This window comes from Populus nigra, chromosome 14, assembly GCF_951802175.1.
Source record: "Populus nigra chromosome 14, ddPopNigr1.1, whole genome shotgun sequence".
NCBI classification, from domain to species: Eukaryota; Viridiplantae; Streptophyta; class Magnoliopsida; order Malpighiales; family Salicaceae; genus Populus; species Populus nigra.
The window spans coordinates 11141882-11162731 of record NC_084865.1 but is presented as its reverse complement, the minus strand read 5'-3'; the positions used below and the strand labels follow the sequence as shown (position 1 = coordinate 11162731).

At 34.3% G+C, this 20850-nt stretch overlaps 1 protein-coding gene across 2 annotated transcripts; it reads left to right on the top strand.

The window, feature by feature from the left end:
* The first annotated feature begins 8756 nt into the window (after window positions 1–8756).
* LOC133672270 (DNA polymerase alpha catalytic subunit) lies at window positions 8757–19564 on the top strand. 2 transcript variants are annotated; one of them, XM_062092644.1, is made up of 30 exons: window positions 8757–9991; window positions 10553–10723; window positions 10863–10946; window positions 11071–11145; window positions 11320–11384; window positions 11987–12077; window positions 12176–12364; window positions 12988–13151; window positions 13255–13369; window positions 13453–13632; window positions 13721–13834; window positions 14368–14487; window positions 14595–14918; window positions 15012–15104; window positions 15332–15450; window positions 15572–15644; window positions 15734–15790; window positions 15914–16006; window positions 16393–16515; window positions 16603–16700; window positions 16819–16864; window positions 17138–17251; window positions 17358–17441; window positions 17546–17755; window positions 17837–17904; window positions 18149–18368; window positions 18590–18643; window positions 18730–18849; window positions 18940–19014; window positions 19109–19564. In XM_062092644.1, the coding sequence occupies exons 1-30, from the start codon at window positions 8879–8881 to the stop codon at window positions 19253–19255; spliced, it is 4599 nt and encodes a 1532-aa protein (XP_061948628.1). In that variant the 5' UTR covers window positions 8757–8878; the 3' UTR covers window positions 19256–19564. The 2 variants fall into 2 exon arrangements, with proteins under 2 accessions (XP_061948628.1, XP_061948627.1); XM_062092643.1 differs by having other exon boundaries at window positions 8758–9991; window positions 19103–19564.
* Window positions 19565–20850: the final 1286 nt, after the last annotated feature.

The window sequence follows — 20850 nt, the reverse complement described above, 5'->3', positions numbered from 1 at the left end:
CATCTCTCCAAATTCTGATGTATCAACTGGCATTAAATATGCCTAAAGATGTTCATCATCCAACTCTCTGTTACAATATAGAAACTGTATGTGGATACACTCATATTATTCTTATATAGTTCCTTATATGTCCATTAATTATAATGAAGCCATCACCATAAACTACATAGATGTGGTCAATCAAACCATACAAGTTATATTTAATCAGTTTAATCAAATACAAAATATAGTTAGTAATACATAGGCCTCCACACTTGGGGGAATAAGTATACCTTATACAATAGTGTATTTTCCTATATGTCATACATAACAACAAACACAACTCAACGTATACATAATAGATCCTAACACATCAATCGCTCTTCTAACATACAAACAACCACATGATTAATCTCATAGACATATTGGACATCAAAAAACAAATTGTTCACTAGAAATAGATGAAGATTGTGAATTGATCTAACAAATCTTCCTTCAGCAGCACCAAAAATGGATGATGGATAAGCTGGGATTTAGGACATGTTAATTGAATTTAACCTAGGAATTAAATATGAGCATGGACCAACCATTGTAAGAGCTAGTAGACTAAAAAGGCTTTGTAAGGAATTGATAGCGTTGCAACACACTTATAAATATTGTTTTGCTTGGAATTATGATGAAATGTTTGGTTTAGATAAAGTTGTGGTTGAACATCCTTTACCAATCACGCTTGGGTTTAAGCTACAAAGACAACCTCCATGACTAATATCTCTATACATGGTTAATTGTGTGAAGGAAGAAGTCAAATGACTTTTAAGAGCTAGATTTATAAAGCTAATAAGATACATTGAGTGGATATCCAACAAAGTACCAGTATTGAAAAAAAATGACAGATTAAAGATATGCATAGATTTTAAAAATAAAAATCTTACAACTATAAAAGATGAATATATTATTTCAATGGATTATATATTGATTGATGTAGCATCGGGAAATGAAGTACTTCACTTTATAAATGGTCACTCTAGTTATAACCAAACCTTCATTGTAAAAGAAGATGTTTTCAAGACTTAAAAGAAATTACACTAGTAATAAGTTTATTAGTATTAGATGGTGAAATATTTATCTTAACAGCATTGAGATCCGATTTAATCATTTTATAATGACCAATAACATGAGAACATAGTGTTTCAACAACTTCAAGAGTTACTGTAGTAGTGGAAGGTGACATTGTTTTTTTTTTTTTTTAAATAAGCCCTTAATCAAAGAAGATGTGTATAACAAACCTCGGTTATCATCTTTGTTAATGAAACTAAAAAAATAATACAACAAGAGCAATTAGTGCCTACTAAACAACAATAGAAAAGAGGTGAATTAAAATGTTAAATAACATATTAAGGTGTTAGATGGTTTTTAATAACATATATTACTACAGGCCTTTTTCTCAATTAGATAATAGGAGTCTCATCTTCACTATTTTATTCTGGAATAAGAGGATGTTGGGTCTTCATATAGTTCATTAGTGGTTTAAATTGAGGACTCGTGATAGGCTAAGAAGTTGTGCATAAGAACTTATAAAAAAAACATAATCAAATAACAAATTATGATTGAAATAAGTAAAAATAAATGTATTACCTGATATTTCTTAGGTAGACCTTTTTTTCTCTAACAAAACTACTAAAGGTTTTTCTTTTAATGTCTTTACTAGAAGATTTCTCATTAAATAATTACCTTTGTACCATATTTTATAAGGAAAATGTATAAAGAATGTATAGTGTCATCTTGTCTAAAAAGAAAAGGCATAGATGTATTATGTATGTTAAGTAGGGGAAGTGGTGTTCAACCATTTCAAAAACTTCTTCCACTCTTTCTAGGTTGTCAAAAGTTATATTGTCTAAACTAACTTGTTTATAACATAACATATTGGGAGATGAATGCTTTGGATAAATCCTAATTGTATTGTGATAAAATAAGACTTAAAGGGCTAACAATAATATTAATTATTCTTTGATACTTGATTAATTGCTAACTCAAAGTGTAGATTCTTATATATGAGAATTCTCCTTCAAACTATTTTTGTCCCTCTTAGAATTTAATTTTTGGTACAGGAAAATGCCCATAAAGGCTTTGTCTTCATTGATGTAAGGGGAGATATTAAAACACCAATTCTTTTTATAAAAGATATAAGGGTTTTTTTATATCTTTTAAAAGAAGTATTCTTAAAAGAAACATTTAAAAGGCTATTTTCTTTATAGATGGAGTCTAGATTCAAGATTTCCCTAATGTCACTAAATTCTTCAAAATAGGTAATTATCCATGTATATACCCACCACAAGATTCCATAAATATTATATTTCATCATAAAATGGTGATCTCTATGTATGGTTTGACATTCTGGTCTTAGGGCAATTATCCTACCCTCAGCTAAAGTGATAGCAAGTAGGCTTTTATTGGTTTCTTGAACCTAAAGTATATCAGTTATCTACATATCCAATATATTAGGAAGGCCATATGTTTCCTATAAAAGGTCAAGTTTATCTTTTCTCTCTTCTTTTCATCAATAAACTGAATTCAAGAGCACCTAGCAGCAAGTCTTTGAAAGGACTTGCAGAAATTAAAATGGAAATATAAAGCTCCTCACCTGTTGTTTATAGGCCTCTAATTAAAGTTAAGTCATGCAAAGTAATATATAGTTTGTATCCCATAACTAAAAAGGAAAACATGATTAACTTTTGACTAAAATAGAAAAATAACAGGTAAAAGTTCTTTGTTAGGTTTGTTAGTGATTCTGGATAGTTAAATGCATAGTTTTGAAACCTGGACTGACCCAGCGGGTCGACCCGGGACCCGGCCAACCCGGGTCTGGGACCAGTCCGAGTCTAAGTAAAAACCCACCTAGGAGTTGGCCCGGCGAAACCTGGTCAATCCAGGTAAACCCGGCTGAGACCCGGCCTAAGAAGTGTGCTGACACTATCAGTAGTCAAGACAAAGAAGTCGAGCTAAGGACTCTTTACCCTCGATTCTTAGCATCTCAAAGAGACGATCCTCTAGAGAAGAACATCTGAAACTCTATCTCTTGAAATGAATACCCTTTCATTGGCTTATGCCATTTACCTAAACAAGCAAAGAAAGACTTCAAAGAAGATAGGAACTTACTCCTCTTCTCCTTCTATACGTGCCTGATACTACAGCAGCTAGAGAGGTATGGATTTGGACATGGAAGCATTAAGAAGATTCTTTTTAGCTTATGTGATTCACTCCTTAAATTAAATAAGACAATTAGCTTACTTGCTTTTGAGTTTTGAGAGGACAAGTTGTTTACGAAGAGAAGAGAAGAGAAAACAGACGCAAGACTCATCCTGATGGATGCGAGACAACAGAGGATGTGGGAGTTGCGGGTGCTGTGGTTGGGCATGAGAAACTAGAAGAGAGAGAGAGAGAGAGAGGTCATGCAGTTTTAGAAAGAAAGAGATTTTTTTGGGTTGACCCGGGTCAACCCATCTGACCCGTGACCTGATCATTATACCGGGTTTGGTTTAAAAACTATGGTTAAATGAAATTAAAGATCTTTTTATGCTTCCATTGTTCATCGAAGCTTTCTTATCTTCTACCTAACAAAGTAATGTAATCGGTAAGGGTAGTTTTTAAAATTAACTAATTAATGGAAACATTTCATATGTAAAATATGATTGATTGATTTTAAATAAATAATGATATTTTTCATATCATACTTAGTTGATTTAATGAATCAATCTCAGTACAAGTATGATAGAGTTGATATTCCTTTATTTGAGAAATAAAGTAATATAAGGTGCATTGGTTACATCTAAAATTAATATACATGTCTAAATCATAAAGAACAATGATTTTCAACACAAAACAGTGGAAGATAATTGAAATCAATTGTGAATAAAAAGAATTGACTATGTTGGATGAGTCTTTGATCAACTAGGAGTTGAAAAAGTTGTCAACCTAGTGATTAGAAGCCATGATCGACCAAAAGAAAGTGACCGGCTAAAAAAGCTTGAACATACACAAATAACTAATTGGAAGTCAAAAACTAGTCTAGAATTCATATGGATATCAATAGAAGAGGAGTTAGCTTGTATTAAGATTTAATATATTTTTTTAATCTAATACTAATTCTATATAGAACTAAAGTTATCTATATAAGTATGATATAAATTTTGTAATAGTATAAATAGGGTCAGATACTACTATAAATGATGGTTAACCCCAAATATTCAATTCCTATAATTTTATCCTTTTTTTTTCCTTCTAGAGAGTATTTATCGTGTTTTTCTATTTATAGTTTTTTATTTTATTTTCAAGAGCTTTAATTAATAGTAATCACTTTTTCCTTAAAACACAGTTCTGGGTTTGTAACGAGAATGCCCGCATGTTATGCACTCGGTCATCTCAGCATTTTCAAGGTAGTATAACATGCAGAAGTTAGGGCATATGTCAATTTTCTGGTATCCTAAACCGAGGGTTTCATCATGGACTTAGCAGCATAGAAGTTCTCTTTCAACCTGTTCCCTTCAGGTAAAATGCTTCTCACACATTCGATAATCTTGTCATAACCGGCTTCACTCAACCCGTGATCTGACTTAATGGTGAACACATGTGCTACGGCTGATAATTTACTATGGTTCATGCAGCCATCCCATAATAGTTCGTCAAAATCTTTCAACAGATCAAAAAACCTTGGTGCATCTACATTAGGTTCTTCTTCTATGATTGAACATTCCCTAACATTACCTTCACTCATTCTCATTGCATCCATAACCATATTCTTGTAAGGATTACTGTTCTCATTTCCAACTTCATGCATGTTGCTAGCACTAGAAGTTGACCCAACCACCTGTTCTTCCATGCTTTCATCAGGAGCAAATAGTTCTCTGTGTGCATACCAACACAGGTAATCCTCCATGAACCCTTTGGTTAGAAGATGCATCGTTACAACATCTTGATGCAGAAACTTTAAATTTTTACACTTCTTGTCGGACACCTAATACCGCCATCAGTAAAATTCCTCGGAATAGATGTTGCGAAATTAATAAAACCCGGAACACTGTTACAATAATCCATCCTCCGCAATCCTTGGGGTGAGTCCCAATACATTCATGAACGATCATCCATGACTTCTATTGAACCTCTATAAAACATAACAAAAATATTGGTTTTCCCCGACATTATCCAACAAACTAAAAAAACACTTATGTTAAATATTCATTATCAATTATCAACTATCAACTATCAACTATCAACTATCAACTATCAACGTTCATATATACAAATTTATACATATATAAATTTACGGAAATCACAACTTCGCAATAGAATTGATAACAATTAAAATAGACCCGTTAAACAAGCTATTAATTATTTATTTCATCACATCACATTTAATTTGGTGTAATTCAAACACAATTTCAACAATTTACAAACAAATATAATTTGACAAAATCTAAAACAAACTATAACAACTACAAAATTATACATTCATACTATAAGTTTTTTGACAAATAACAATCAAACAAGTACATACGTTAATAAAATACATATACTTAAAAAACAATAAAATTCACATTTAAATGTTAAAACTAAAAAGGATAGATTTACTTACAAAAAATGATAAAATCCACAAGAAACGGATATTATGACCACGTACAAAAGTATAAGAAACTTGAGTGCTTGTGTTGAGAAGAGTGGAGAGTTGGGATGGGTGGTTAGCTGTAGTTTGGGAAGGGAGAGGTGGGATGGGAAAGAAGAAGGAGAAACAGAGAAAGAGAGTGTCGGCAAAAGGGGTACGTATATAATGGCTTTTACTGATGGAATCACCGATGGAACATTCCCATCGGTAATTCCGCTGGTAAAAGTGCCACATCACTGTACAACTATCTCGGTTTAAATCCCTTAGTCATTCTGTCGGTAAAATCGTCTGAAAAAACTCCACGTTACCACATCATTGCATCTTTCCAAACAAACTATATAGGCTGTCGACGATCCGGTCGATATATACAGACAAAAATATTTCATCGGTATATACCGACCGGATCGTCGACGGAGTTATACCGTCTGTATATACCGATAAAATTGGAGATGAAATTATTTTCATCGGTAAAAATTACCGATGATAAAATTCCGTCGGTAATTCTGTTGGTTTTCGCCGGTTTTCTGGTAGTGATTGATTTATTTAATACCAAAAAAACATTTCATGTATAGATTACAATTCCAAATATTAATATGAAAGGCTAGAAAATGTGGGGAACCCAAGATTAATTTCAAAATTATCTCCCAAACATTTGAAAATTTAACTAAAGTCATGTCTTACGAAACACAATAATGTGTTAATCGAACAAGATATCAATTTAAAAACAATTTTTTTAATAATCCAACTTAACTCAATAGCAAGCAAACACCAAACCCAAACATAATCCATGAATCAAAAATTAAAGTTCAATTAGCAATCACAATCCCAAAAAATAAACACACAACCTAACACAAATTATCAAATAAAAAACGCATATCAATTCAAATTAAATAATATCCAAACAATCCAAAATCATACATAATAATAAACACTATGTTCCAAAGTTTAATATTATTATAGCAATTTGTCCAAAAAATGATATGAGATTATAAATCGATCTTCTTGGGTGTTTGGCATGTCCGAGGTTTACTGGAATCAAGGCTATAAGTAGAGGATTATTGACGACACATGATCTCCACACACCATCTTCACTCCTTAGCTATTGACTAAACCGGAAGCACCCTATCTTTAAAGCCATTATTTTAAAACTCAAATCGACCTGGCGGGCTGGCCTGTGACTTGAGGCTTGGGCCGAGACAGGTTTCAAAAGAAATTGGGGGAGAATTGATCCGGTGTAAAACAATAAAAAACCTGGGTGGACTTATGTCATGATTAACCCGACCAATCAAAATCAGATCAAAACTTGTTGATTATTTTTTTATTTTAATTAATTTTTTTTTCAAATTGATATTTTTTTTTACTTTTTTATAAAATAAAAAGATTTAGTTGGTTTGGGTTAACTCAGTTCAACCCACTCGACTCGTGACTCGGTACTTGTATTGGGTCATCTAAAAACTATGAAAAAAACCATAAAGACCATATCCTAGTAAATTAAACGTTGAATGATAAAACGAAAAAAATTCAAGGATAAAAAATTTCAATTAAAAGAATAAGGACCTCATTTGAAAACAAAAATTGAGAGGACAACATAAAATTTTGAATTGAATGACAAAAAATAAACCAAATTAACAAAAGATTCCAAAATTAAATAATTAAAATAAAGAGAACGAGGACCAAATACTAAAAAAAAATAATAATAAATAAAGATTGAATCCAAGTTGAAATTGAAAACAAGTTAGAATTTAATAAAAAGGCTAACAATCAAAATTAGAAATTAAAATATTGAGGGTTAAGCCTAAAACATCATCAAATTTTAAATTGAAAAGAAAAATCAATTTCACAAAAAAATCCAAAACAAAAATAAAAATAAGGAGAATAAGGACCAAATTTAAAATAATTTAAAATAAGATCATGGATCCAAAAATAAAATAAAAAATAAACTAAAAGTTAATAAAAAAGTTAAGAATCAAAATTAGAAATCAAGAAATTTAAGGTCAAACTTGAAACTTCATAAAATAAGAGGACACGTTTAATATAAAAGTCAAAAGCCAAATGATAGAATTGAAAAATAAATAAATCAAATTTGACACAGTTAAGAAATGAGGATCAAATGTAATAAAATTAACAAATAACACTCTTCTAATTTTTTTTGCTAGGGCAACATATTTTCCAAGGGTAAAGAGAGAAAAGAGAGGGAAAAAAAACAATGTCAAACCTTCATTGTGTATGACTACACGCATCTCACCACCGTGAAGGAGACGACAAGATGCATTGAATGCTGTCCTGGAATGTGTTGTTCGGCCTAACAGGAGGTGCCACACGCACCGCCCAAAAGGTGTTGGCGCCTCTCGTGCACGCGTCATCAACATTTTATTTACAATAATATTATATTTTAATTAAAAGATTTAAATGCCCATAAGTTAACTTGCCAATTATAAAAAGAAAACCTATATGAAATGATGAAGGCACTCGTGACTTTAACTTTAAGAAAATTTAATAAAAGGATAATTTGTATATTTTACTATTTACACTTTTTGAAAAACCCTTCCTCTTTCATTTTAATTAATTTAGCCTATAAGGGTAGTTTAATAATTTTATTGTACATCTAAAAGTGGAAAGCCCTCAAGATCTCTATGAATTTTAATTTAACAATTTAATCATGTAAAGAAAGTATTTTAAAAACTAGTTATAAGATATGTGTGATAAAAAATAAAAAAATAATTTTTTTGTAAGAATTTATATAAAATTAGAGAGAGTATACAGTAAAAGTCTAGGAGTTTCAAAGATTTTATGCATGACTACCATGGAGACCTGATGGTGATTAAAGGCTAAATCTTCTTTAAACTCCTTGCTATGTTAGGTTTGTTTGTTTTTGTGAAATGTTTTAGGGATTTAATATGTGATTTACTAATTGATTCTATAAGGATATGTCTGGAACATGCTATTATTATACACTATTTGATAAATTTTCTAGAGAGAGGTTACAAAGGGAAAGGAAAAATCTTTCATTCATTGGGCAATGACAAAACATCCAATGAAGATGTGGCGGCAAAAATATTTAATTCATTAAATAGCAATGCACAATTTAAATAATCCCTCATTCTTATTTATATATCTATTTTGGCGCCAAAAGCCATAAATTTTCCCGCCATAAAAAACCCAACCTCCAAAAACATCCATTCCCTTCTTCCTCACTCTCTAGAACCCTAGCAACTCAATCCACACACACAGAGAGATCCATCAATGGCGGAAGAGCAGCCAGCAGTGTTAAATGGGAAGCGAAGAAGAGGAGCAGAAGCCACGGCCAGATCCGAAGCCCTTGAGCGACTCAAAGCGCTCCGTCGTGGTGGCAGGAGATCTGAAAATGGCGGCGGGTACGCCATCAAAATGGAAGATCCAATCTATGATTCCGTCCCCGAGGACGAGTACAACAGTCTCGTCGCTCGCCGCCGCGAGGAAGCTCAGGGTTTCATCGTTGACGATAACGGCCTAGGTTACGGCGACGAAGGTGAAGAAGAGGACTGGTCTCAGGCCGGATTACCTCCGTCTTCGGATGAATCGGACGGCGAGGGTTTGAATAAGAGTAGATCTAGAAAGAAGAAAAGTGAAAAGAAAGAGAAAGAGAAAGAAGTGAAGAAAGGTAATGCTTCGTTGACGGCTGCTGCGGCGGCGATTATGGGGAAAACGAAGATATCGGCTATGTTTACATCAAATGTCTTTAAAAATAGGGATTCTGTTGGTAAGGTAAAGAGTTTTGATTGTGACAATATTGTTGATGATGTTATCGCGGAGTTTGCTCCTGATGAAGCTGATAGAGAAAGGCGTAGAAGAGGACAGTTGATTGTGAAGAATGCTACACCAATTAAGAGTGAAAATCGATTTTTTGATAACGGTAATGATGTTAATTTTATGGTTAAAGCAGATTTGGATAGGGATTTTATTAATTATAAGAGTGGTGTTGATGAGAAAAAAGAGGGAATTGTGGAAGTGAAAGAGAAGGGAGAGGATAAATTGTCTAATCTGGTTAAAGAGGAGGTTGTAAGTGTTTTGGAAGTGAAAGCAGACGAGGCAGTTGTGAAGAAGGATGGTGGACGTACACTTAATGCGAAGATTAGTGATGAGGAGAGGGATCCAGCTTTGAGTGCTACAGCCGGGTGGAAAGAAGTGATGAATGGTAAGAATGGGGGTGAGGCTGTTGGTGGCGCTGGGGTAGTTGAGGAGGTTAAAAGTGGAGCAAATTGTGAGGAGCAATCCGAGTTTGAGCTGGATGGTGATGGGTCATTACCCTTTTACATTCTTGATGCTTATGAAGAGATTTTTGGTGCCAACATGGGCACGATCTATTTGTTTGGGAAGGTAATGTTACTTGTTTGATATTTTACCCCAAAATCCTAAAAAAAGTCTTTTTTTGGGATCCTGTAACACTTTTTTTTTGTAGAATGTTAACAATGCTTGTTACAAGAACTTGGATGATTCATTAATTTTCCTTCAAGGGTGATTAAAACGGGCTGTACTAACAAATTAGAATAGGTGGCAGTAGGGTGACTGATTGCACTTAATTGACACTATCAGATAACTAATTTCCCAGTGGTAATTTTTAATTAGTTAGCTATGTGTGATCATTAAACTCTATAAGGCTTTAAGTTGAGGTTAGTGATGAACAAAGATGATGCTTTACTTATTGAAAAACATTCAGTAATATATTTATGCAGTTTGGATATTTCTCCATTTTTTTCTTGAAACCTGACAAATTTAGTACATTATTGAGCTGGTGGTGGCATTCATTTCATAGATAGCCAATCCGTCCAACAATCAAGTTCGCACAGTGGCATGCAACGAAACTTATCTATTTCTTATGTGTTATTGGTATAAATCCTGGTGTTAGTAGTGATGTTGACATCTGACTTTGGTATTTAGGTGAAAGCCGGAAATACATATCATAGTTGCTGTGTGGTTGTGAAGAATATGCACAGATGTGTTTATGCAATTCCAAATAGTTCTATATTTCATACTGATGAGATGAGCATGCTAGAGAAAGAGGTTGAAGAGTCACGGATTTCTTCCACAGATTTCCATAAAAAGCTGCAAGTAAGTACATTCTCATATACAAATGTATCTACATATACGTGCTTAAATTATGGAACAAATGTCTTATATTATGGAACAAATATCTCTGTGTTTTATTTTCTGGCTGCTTTTAATGCTTTTATGCAATTTTCTTCTGCAGGACATGGCATATGAACTAAAGAATGAAGTTGCAAGTCAATTGTTAAGTCTCAATGTTTCAAGTTTCAGCATGGCTCCGGTTAAGGTTTGCAGATTCATTCATTCTAATGTCAAAAACAGTGCATTTCTCAAAATGCACTACTTATATTCTGCTGTGCTGTTCATATTTCCTGATATTCTTTTTATTTATTTTGTTGACCAACTAACAGAGGAGATATGCATTTGAGCGCTCTGATATACCAGCTGGAGAGAATTATGCACTCAAGATCAACTATCCATTTAAGGTTTCCACCAAATTTGTTAAACATAGTAACGCAGTTTAAATCATTGAGCTATATTTGAGACAGTCAGATGTCATATTTGTACATCTTAGAGTTTCTTAAGTTACTGTTTTGATACTATCAAGCTCTGTTAAACTCTCTATTTTGGATTATATATTTTGGATTCTCTGAGTGCAGGAACCTCCGCTCCCAGCAGATCTGAAAGGGGAAACTTTCTGTGCTTTGCTAGGAACTCATTGCAGGTAATAGATCTGGGGGTTTTGCTAACTTCCGGGCTTAAAGGGTGTGGTGCGCTTTTAAATTCCAACCAGACATTACTTGCTCTTAAATAAATCCATGTGTACGAGTTACATAAGAGTGTGATAGAAATTCAATGTGAAAACTTGCTTTAATGAGCTTACAGACCATCTCTTTCTTTTTATTACAAGTGCTGTCAATATTTTGGCATGTATTCAGAAGTTGTCATCGTAGCTCTTCTACTGCTGGATTGATTTGTCCTAGACTTGTCAAATCTCAAGCTAGACAGCCTAGCCTTCTCAAAACTCAATAACTAAGGTAAAAAAGAGATCAGATGGCTTTAGCTAGTTAGTTGATTAGTCAATACACTTATTGATCACCTATACAAGTCTCAATGTCCGCTGATACAGCTTTATTGTGTTAACATAGAGTCATGTTTGAATCTGATATAAATATTGAATTGAGGCCAGTAAAGTCAACTTGATCATCTTTTATGCAATTTTAGTTCTGGCAAGTTCCAATTCAGCTTCGAGGGGTGGACAGTTATACATAATGAACAATAAATTCTTCTATGGAAGTGGAAAATAATTATTGTTATCATTTACAGTGCTTTAGAGCTTTTTCTCGTTAAAAGGAAGGTAAAGGGACCTTCGTGGCTTTCAGTTTCAAAATTTGCAACTTGCCCAGCTTCGCAAAAGGTAAGGTTTTTAATCAACACATCTTTTATCAGTTCACTTATCCCTCATGAACTCCTTTATAATATCTTCTATGTTTCCTCTGTACCAATCTTGGTCAGGTGAGCTGGTGCAAGTTTGAGATCATTGTTGAATCTCCAAAGGACATACAAGTTTCATCTTCTTCAAATAGCAAAATAGAGATTCCTCCAGTGGTTGTTGCTGCAATAAATCTGAAAACTGTCATAAATGAAAAGCAGAATGTGAATGAAATAGTCTCTGCTTCTGTCATTTGCTGTCACAAGGCCAAGGTTTGATTAAGAGCTCCCATGGCCCCTTCTGCTTTCATTTTGATTTCAGGCATTTTTCATTTGGATGTCATCCATTTTGCCTTTGAAGTTGTTGGTTTGAACACATATATGCAATGACAATGTCATCTGATCTTAGTTCACATGTCAGTTTGAGTAAAAAGGCACTTGGAAAAGGCATCACATATTATTTACTGGTAGAGTTAGATGCAGGTTATGTTCTTGTAATGATACAATACAAATAAAAATTGTTCACTTTGTGCCTTGGAGTCCTAACTTTTGAAGTTACTATGTTTTGTTGGATGTTATCCACAATTTTCTTCCTGAATTTGTTGGTAATGCACTACAAAGTAATTCATAAAAGGGTTTGAAGTTCATTTTTAATGTGACCTTGGTCAGGAGGGAAATATTTACACCAGCTTGACGCTCATTATTTTTCATAAATATGCTCCACTTTATGGCTTACGTTATGTGACCTCTAATTGAAGTTTTGGCATTGTTACCATGTAGGCTTCTAGCTCTAATCCAGGATAAAGTTGATTTCACAAGTGCTTTCCCATTTTATGCCATACAAGTTTATGTGCATTACTAAGATAAGCTACTACTTATACTGCTTCACTTTTCAGATTGACACTCCCATGTTGGCCTCCGAGTGGAAGAAACCTGGCATGCTGAGCCATTTTACTGTTGTTCGCAAGCTTGATGGAGGGATATTCCCAATGGGATTTTCCAAAGAGGTTACAGACAGAAACACAATGGCTGGATCAAATGTCTTAGCTATTGAAAGCAGGTGAGTTTTCTTTTGTATCCTGTTTTCAACTTCTTGTTTCTTTGTTCTTTCTAATCATATTTCTGGCATTTGTAGTTAAAGTATTTTTTACATCTTTTTGCAGCGAAAGAGCTTTGTTAAATCGTCTGATGATTGCATTACACAAATTAGACAGTGATTTTCTTGTTGGACATAATATATCTGGTTTTGACCTGGATGTTCTCCTCCATAGGACACAGGTGGGGTTATTTTTGTGATGCTTTCTAACAGAAATATTATATGAGGTAAAGTTCTTGTTAAATCTGTGTTCTCATTTATGTAGGCTTGCCGGGTGCCAAGTAGCACATGGTCCAAAATAGGACGTCTCAAGCGTTCTATGATGCCTAAACTTACAAAAGGAAATGCCATTTTTGGCTCTGGAGCAAGTCCAGGGATCATGTCTTGCATTGCTGGCCGGCTCTTATGCGATACATATTTGGCTTCCCGTGATTTATTAAAAGAGGTATTGTGGACACCTGATGGCATCACATCGTGCAGTTAACGCTGGACAAAAAATTCAGTTTCTCACAGTTTAACTTCAATTCATCCAGGTTAGTTATTCCTTGACGCAACTTGCTAAGACTCGGCTGAACAAAGACCGCAAGGAGATTGCACCACATGATATTCCCACAATGTTCCAGACGTCAAAGTCCCTTATTGAACTAGTAAGTTCTGATTCTAACTTCAGTTACTTGACCAGAATTATCATGCTAGGTAATATATTCCTTGTAGAAATTAGAGTTAGAACTTTTCTTGTCCTGGTAAACAGTTTTTATTGTGGTTAAATTAGTATGTTTTTGTATTTCTATAGAAGTGCACATCTTTCTTGATAATTCAGAGTGTTCTATGTGATAACAGACAATTTGTGGTTGTGAAAATTGTGGCTTTACTAATTTGCTCTAAGATTAACAACTTGGATGGTTCAGGCATATAATTTGCAACATTGTAATAAAGTTTGCAAATAATTTTAACCTTGTATTTCATATATATCTGGGCTATGGTGATTTTAGTAGCCAACTGACAGCCTAAACTAGCTTAGTTAGGTAAATTGTCTTTGCTTGTCAATCAGGGCATCTTTTAAGCCCATAAAGTTAATGTGATGATGCTTGTGGTCAGCTTTACCTGCTACGAGAAAATTATGAATGGTCCCCTCTTTTCTGGCCTATTATGGTTCTCATGGTGTCAGTAATGTGTTCAGGTTGAATATGGTGAGACAGATGCATGGTTATCTATGGAACTCATGTTTCATTTGAGCATTCTTCCTCTCACACGCCAGCTGACCAATATCAGTGGGAATCTCTGGGGGAAAACACTTCAAGTGAGTTCTCGCAGAATTGGTTTTCCCTTTTTTATGATTTATTTCTGCAAGTTGTGTCCAAAACATCATTACAAATGTATAAACACTTCTAATATATGTTTTTCCAGGGTGCAAGGGCACAAAGAGTAGAATATCTTCTATTGCATGCATTCCATGCAAAGAAATATATTGTCCCAGACAAGATGTCTTCTCGTTTAAAGGAAGCAAAAATGACAAAGAGGAGAATTAATAATGGCATTGAGGATAGAAATGCTGATGAGTTGGACACTGATGCTGCCAATTTCGAAAATGACAATCAACAGAGTGATCATGGGAAAAGAAAAAAAGGTCCTGCCTATGCAGGTGGATTGGTTCTGGAGCCTAAAAAAGGTTTATATGACAAATATGTATTGCTTCTGGATTTCAATAGTCTTTACCCCTCAATTATTCAGGTTAATATCTTTTTCCCTCCTCACCCTCTCTCTTGCTTGATTACCTCATTGATCTACCACTTTCATGGCACTAATACTTAATTCATTTTACAGGAATACAATATCTGCTTCACAACAGTTGAAAGGTCTATGGATGGATTGGTTCCGCGTTTACCTTCCAGTAAAACAACTGGAGTTCTGCCTGAGGTATGATCACCTCATTGCTTGTTAGCTTAATCAGTAAAAAATAATTGTTAGAGGGCTTGTTAAAAATTGTAGTGCATGCTATCTATCCTCATCATTTGCATTTATGCTCTTCAATGCATTGCATCTGAGATTTCTGTTTTCAAATATGGAATTATGTGTACCATTCTTTTTCCATTGTTTTGAGGTAAAGTGGTTTCCAGGAATTTATTTTACATGTTCTTTGACAGTTGCTGAAAAATTTAGTTGAGAGAAGAAGAATGGTTAAGTCATGGATGAAGAATGCATCTGGTCTCAAAGTCCAGCAGCTTGACATTCAGCAACAAGCACTAAAGCTCACTGCAAATAGGTTTATATTTATTTTCTTGGCATCTAGATTTTGGTTTTTTTTCTCAATCAATGTCACTGTTGTTCATTACATAATTCCTACTTTTTTTTTCTTATACATTCTGACATGGCTGGTCATGCAGTATGTATGGATGCCTTGGGTTTTCCAATTCAAGATTCTATGCAAAGCCACTTGCAGAACTAATAACTCTACAAGTAAGATAAACATTGCTTTTGCTGAAACTGAATGTCTTGCTCTCAAGTGAAAACTGATGTACTGACCAAGTCAAGTGACTGATATTTAGGGAAGGGAGATTTTACAAAGTACTGTTGATCTTGTTCAGAACAATTTGAACTTGGAGGTTAGACCTTCTGCATTGATGTATATAAATTGTTGTCATATTCTTCTAGTAGTTATGTTCATAAATTCACATGACTAGCACTGTGGTTAGCTCTTGAAGAGTGCCTTTTACTTTGAATTGCAGGTGATCTATGGTGATACAGATTCAATTATGATTTATAGTGGACTAGATGATATTCCAAAAGCAAAAGCTATTGCAGGGAAAGTCATCCAGGAGGTAAAATTATGGTCATGTACTTTGTGCTTGTTGGAAAAATTCTATGTACGTTATGTTGCAAAAACAGTTATATGGAGACCTATCAGCATTCCATGCTAAAAAATTCAAAATGCAATGAAATGTCTAAATGAACTGACCTTGTCATATTCCTAGTGAATAGATAACAGTGGGATACAGTTACTGCACTTTTTGACAAATCCAAAATCCATAAGACTTGGGCATCTATAAAGTTCGAAATTTAATGATTTAACTCCAACTTGCCAGCATGCAGTTTACTTAAACAAAATGAAGTCTTCTTTGTTTTCTCCTTGTCATGTTGCTACCATTAGATTCCTCTTCTCTTTTCATGCTCTACAATGCATGTAACTTCATTTAGCTGTATCTAGGTTAACAAGAAGTACAGGTGTCTAGAAATTGATCTTGATGGCTTGTACAAAAGAATGCTTCTTCTAAAGAAGAAGAAATATGCAGCTGTTAAGGTGCAATTCAAGGATGGGACACCATACGAGGTAAATTTTTGTAAAAATAAATATTTTTTTGCCATGTCAGTTACTGTTGTCTTGAATAAGATCAGTATAATAACTTTTTTGCTGCAGGTTATTGAACGTAAAGGTCTTGACATGGTTCGTCGTGACTGGAGCTTGCTATCAAAGGAATTGGGAGATTTCTGCCTGGCTCAAATTTTGTCTGGAGGGTATGCTATACTGTCCTTTTTTTTTACAGTCATTTTGACTTTGTACTTGGCTGGAATTCAACGAAAGTGATTGGAGTCCCCATTTACCTTGTCACGCCTTTGGCTCTTGTGCTCACAGGTCATGCGAGGATGTAATTGAATCAATACATAACTCCCTCATGAAGGTAATGTTGAATTATTGTCAATATTCCTTTCCTTTCCTTTATTTTTTAAAAGAAAAGGCAAATTGTCAGGAAAATGGTAAAAGAGATATGGCCATTTCAATATGGTTATTGTTGAACAAATGAAAGGCAGTTGAAGGGATTATGGATCCTGGTAGAGAAAGGTGTTATCATCTCAACTTCTTTGGAAAACTAGAGTTGCCATTGAATGATGGCTGTGCTTTAAACTTGCCTTTCCATTTGGAGTCTTATTGTTCAGTTTTGTGAATTTAACAGGTCCAGGAAGATATGAGGAGTGGACAAGTAGCCCTTGAGAAATATGTCATCACAAAGACATTGACTAAACCACCTGAAGCCTATCCTGATGTCAAAAATCAACCCCATGCTCTGGTGAGTCTGAACATTTTTGAATTGTTCTTTAACGGGTCTTTAACCATATTTTCATGGTTTGTACCATTTGACTAATCCATTCTTACTTTTGTGCACCATTTTCCAGGTAGCACTAAGGTTGAAGCAAAGTGGTTATACAGCTGGTTGCTCTGCTGGTGATACAGTACCGTATATAATTTGCTGTGAGCAGGTATTGATTGATGTAATTTGGGTATAGCATTCCAAGCCTTGTATTTAAAATGTAACCTTGTTCAATGTTCTTTTATTTTCTGCCCTTGTTTTTCAATCGAGCAGGGTGCGGGTGCTTCTGCAGTAAGTTTAACAGGGATAGCCCAGCGTGCAAGACATCCCGATGAATTGAAATGTGATGATGGGAAATGGATTATTGACATTGAGTACTACTTGTCACAGCAAATTCATCCTGTGGTATCACGTTTATGTGCTTCAATCCAGGGTACAAGCCCAGAGCGTTTGGCTGATTGCTTGGGGCTTGACTCATCCAAGGTATTCTTCCTAGCCAGACTCAGAGTTATGATATTTTCCAATTTGTATGCAGCACTTAACCCTGATTAATTGTTTTTACAGTTCCGTAGTAAATCAAGTGAATCTGTCCCTTCTAGCTCCCTCCTGTTTGCTGCTGATGATGAGGAAAGGTAATTATTATGCCTAGCAATGCCATTATGGTCCAATGCTTTCAAATATCTTCTGTGCCTAAATTTAATTTCAATAGCTTAGCTTTTGTTATTTGTGTCTAAGGCATCATTTCCAGAATTAATTAATAAAATTTGGAATACATTGTAGGGTATAAATGCAATTATATTTGAAACTGTAATATGAAATCCTTTTCACTTCTAGTTCCTTTTCACTCCATTTTGTTTTCCTTGAATTGAATTGCAGATATCAGAGTTGTGAGCCGCTAATCTTGTCATGTCCCGGCTGCTCTGGTACTTTTCACTGTCCTCCTGTCTTCAGTTCCATTTGTACGTCAATTCTTGAGAAATCAAAAAACCCACAAATCGAAGAATCTATATCCAATTTCTGGCATAGATTGTGTTGCCCTAAATGCCCAGAGGAAGGTGACTTGGGCAGAATATCTCCTGCAACGATGGCCAATCAGGTTTTTATGGAATTGCTTTCATATCATTAAACTTCTTAATCTTCTTCTATGTTGTGCACTTGGAGAAAGAAATATTACATGGTTCGCTGTCAAGACATTGAAAGATGTTTCCTGGAGTGTTTTATTGAGATGGACTGGGTCCGCGAATGAATTATTTATTAAACACTTGACTCTTTTGAGTTCTGAGTTAAGAGCGGTGAGTGTGATCCTTTCTATTTCAGGTCAAAAGGCAAGCAGAGGGGTTTGTTTCCACCTACTATAAAGGCGTAATGATGGTAATCTACTTATTGCACATTATTACAAGGAATACAAGATCAACATACATGGACGATGATAATAATTAAATCTAGTCTGCTTTCAGTGTGATGATGAAACTTGTAAGCATACCACAAGGAGTCTCAACCTGAGGCTGGTTGGTGATTCCGAGAGAGGAACAGTTTGTCCAAGCTATCCACGCTGCAATGGGCGTCTAGTGAGAAAGGTTTACATCGCATACTGAACTTTAAAGAAATTTATTCCATTGATTGTAATTGGTTACTGAGAAATTTGGTTCTAAATGTGTTTTCGCCAGTATACGGAAGCAGATTTGTACAAGCAACTGTCGTATTTCTGTCACCTGCTCGACACTGCTCGCTGCATTGAAAAGGTTGGTATCTTTGTTTAGTTGTTGATTTGTCATGATAAGTTGCCATGCTCTGGTGCTGATTTAGCTTGACGTTTCATGGTTGATCTAGTTGCAGGCGGACGCAGGCACTAGAATACAGGTAGAAAAGGAGCTGATGAAAATCCGGCCAATGGTTGATATGGCACTTTCAACAGTTAAGAAGATTAGGGACAGATGTGCTTATGGGTGGGTGCAGTTGAATGGCCTTGCAGTCACAGTATAATTTGCCAAGCAATATGTAAATATCAGGTATAAGTCTGGTCAGAGCATTCTAACTTTCTGCTGTATGGAAATGGAAATATGTGCCAATTCTTCAATGGCGAACCATCTTATTTGTTGATTCCTTGTATTATGTATAAATTTAGTTTTTTTATGTCAAGTTTTATAGGTTTTAGTTTTGAGGTAACAATTTGACCAAAAGAAGTTTTGGGGTTAGAACCAGCACTATGCAAACAGACCCATATAGATTTTTTCCATCAAATTGAGAGTGTTCTTAAAAGGTAATTAAAATACTTCAATTTTGATGGGGCTAGTTCATTTTTGCCAAAGGCCATGCTGAAAGTAAATATTTTAGAGCTTTTCCATAGCTTTATTTTTCACGGGTACAAAAATATTCTGGTAAATTCTGCACTCTATTTGATAGATTGTTATTAATGAACTTTTTTAATTACTCGTGTATTTTATCTTTAAATTATATATTATAAATTTATTGGTAAGGCCCTTCCGAATCCATGGATGTCGATTTTTTAAGTTTTAACACGTCTTTAATATTTTATTAGTACAAATATATTTTAAAAGCTTTCACATTATATTGATGTCATTTATTTTAATTAAAATGGTTTTTCATGCTCAGTCATTCTTTTCTTGAGGGGTTGGTCTCGTTTTCCCATATCTTTCTCATTTGGCTAAGCTGCTATGGCATAACTGTGTGTTACATAGTACAAGCTCAAAAAATCCATCTCATGGCATTTTTAATTGTCAAAAAATATTCTTAAGAAAGAAAAAATAATCTCATCATTTCCAATTCAACACTTCAACGCTCACGAAAAGTTCATGTCTCCTTAACAATTTATGAACCGAAAAATTTGGGAGAAACCAGGGAGCGCTCATGAACTATTGTTTTGTACATTTCAAAACGGACGTCCAACTAACCCACATGTAACATTAATAGATGTATTAAGCAAGTTCGATTTGAGTTTATTTGAAAGTGTGGTTATAATTATTTTTTAAAGTATTTTTTATTTAGAAATATATTAAAATAATATTTTTTTATTTTTTAAAAATTATTTTTGATATTAGCGCATTAAAATGATCTAAAAATACCAAAAACATATTAATTTTTTTTAAAAACGCTTTTGAAATGTAAAAAATAAAAACAACGACGGTGTATACTTAAAAATACTTTTGGGTTGTGATTCCATGCTTACAGTGGCACGCACCTGTAATGGTGCATGCTAGTCATAAGTAATAGGAGTATGCAAAAAAATCAGAAAATTGAAAAAAAATTAACCGAAAAAACTTAACTGAGAAAAAAAACCGATTATAATAGTTAGAAAAAATCCCGGTTTGGTTTGGTTTTTAGTTTTGTAATGCAGGAACCAGTTAACCCGGATCGAACCAAATTGGTTCAAATAGAAATAAAAAAATGGTACGATAAATACCTTCCAAACCCATCTACAGTTCTACATTTCAGTCTCTTCTTCTAACCTAGCCGCCCCCCTGATTAAATCTTCATCTCTTTTCCATTCTCTTCCATTTATAGTTCTACATTTCAGTATCTTCTTCTAACCTAGCAAACCTAGCCGCCCCCACTCCCTC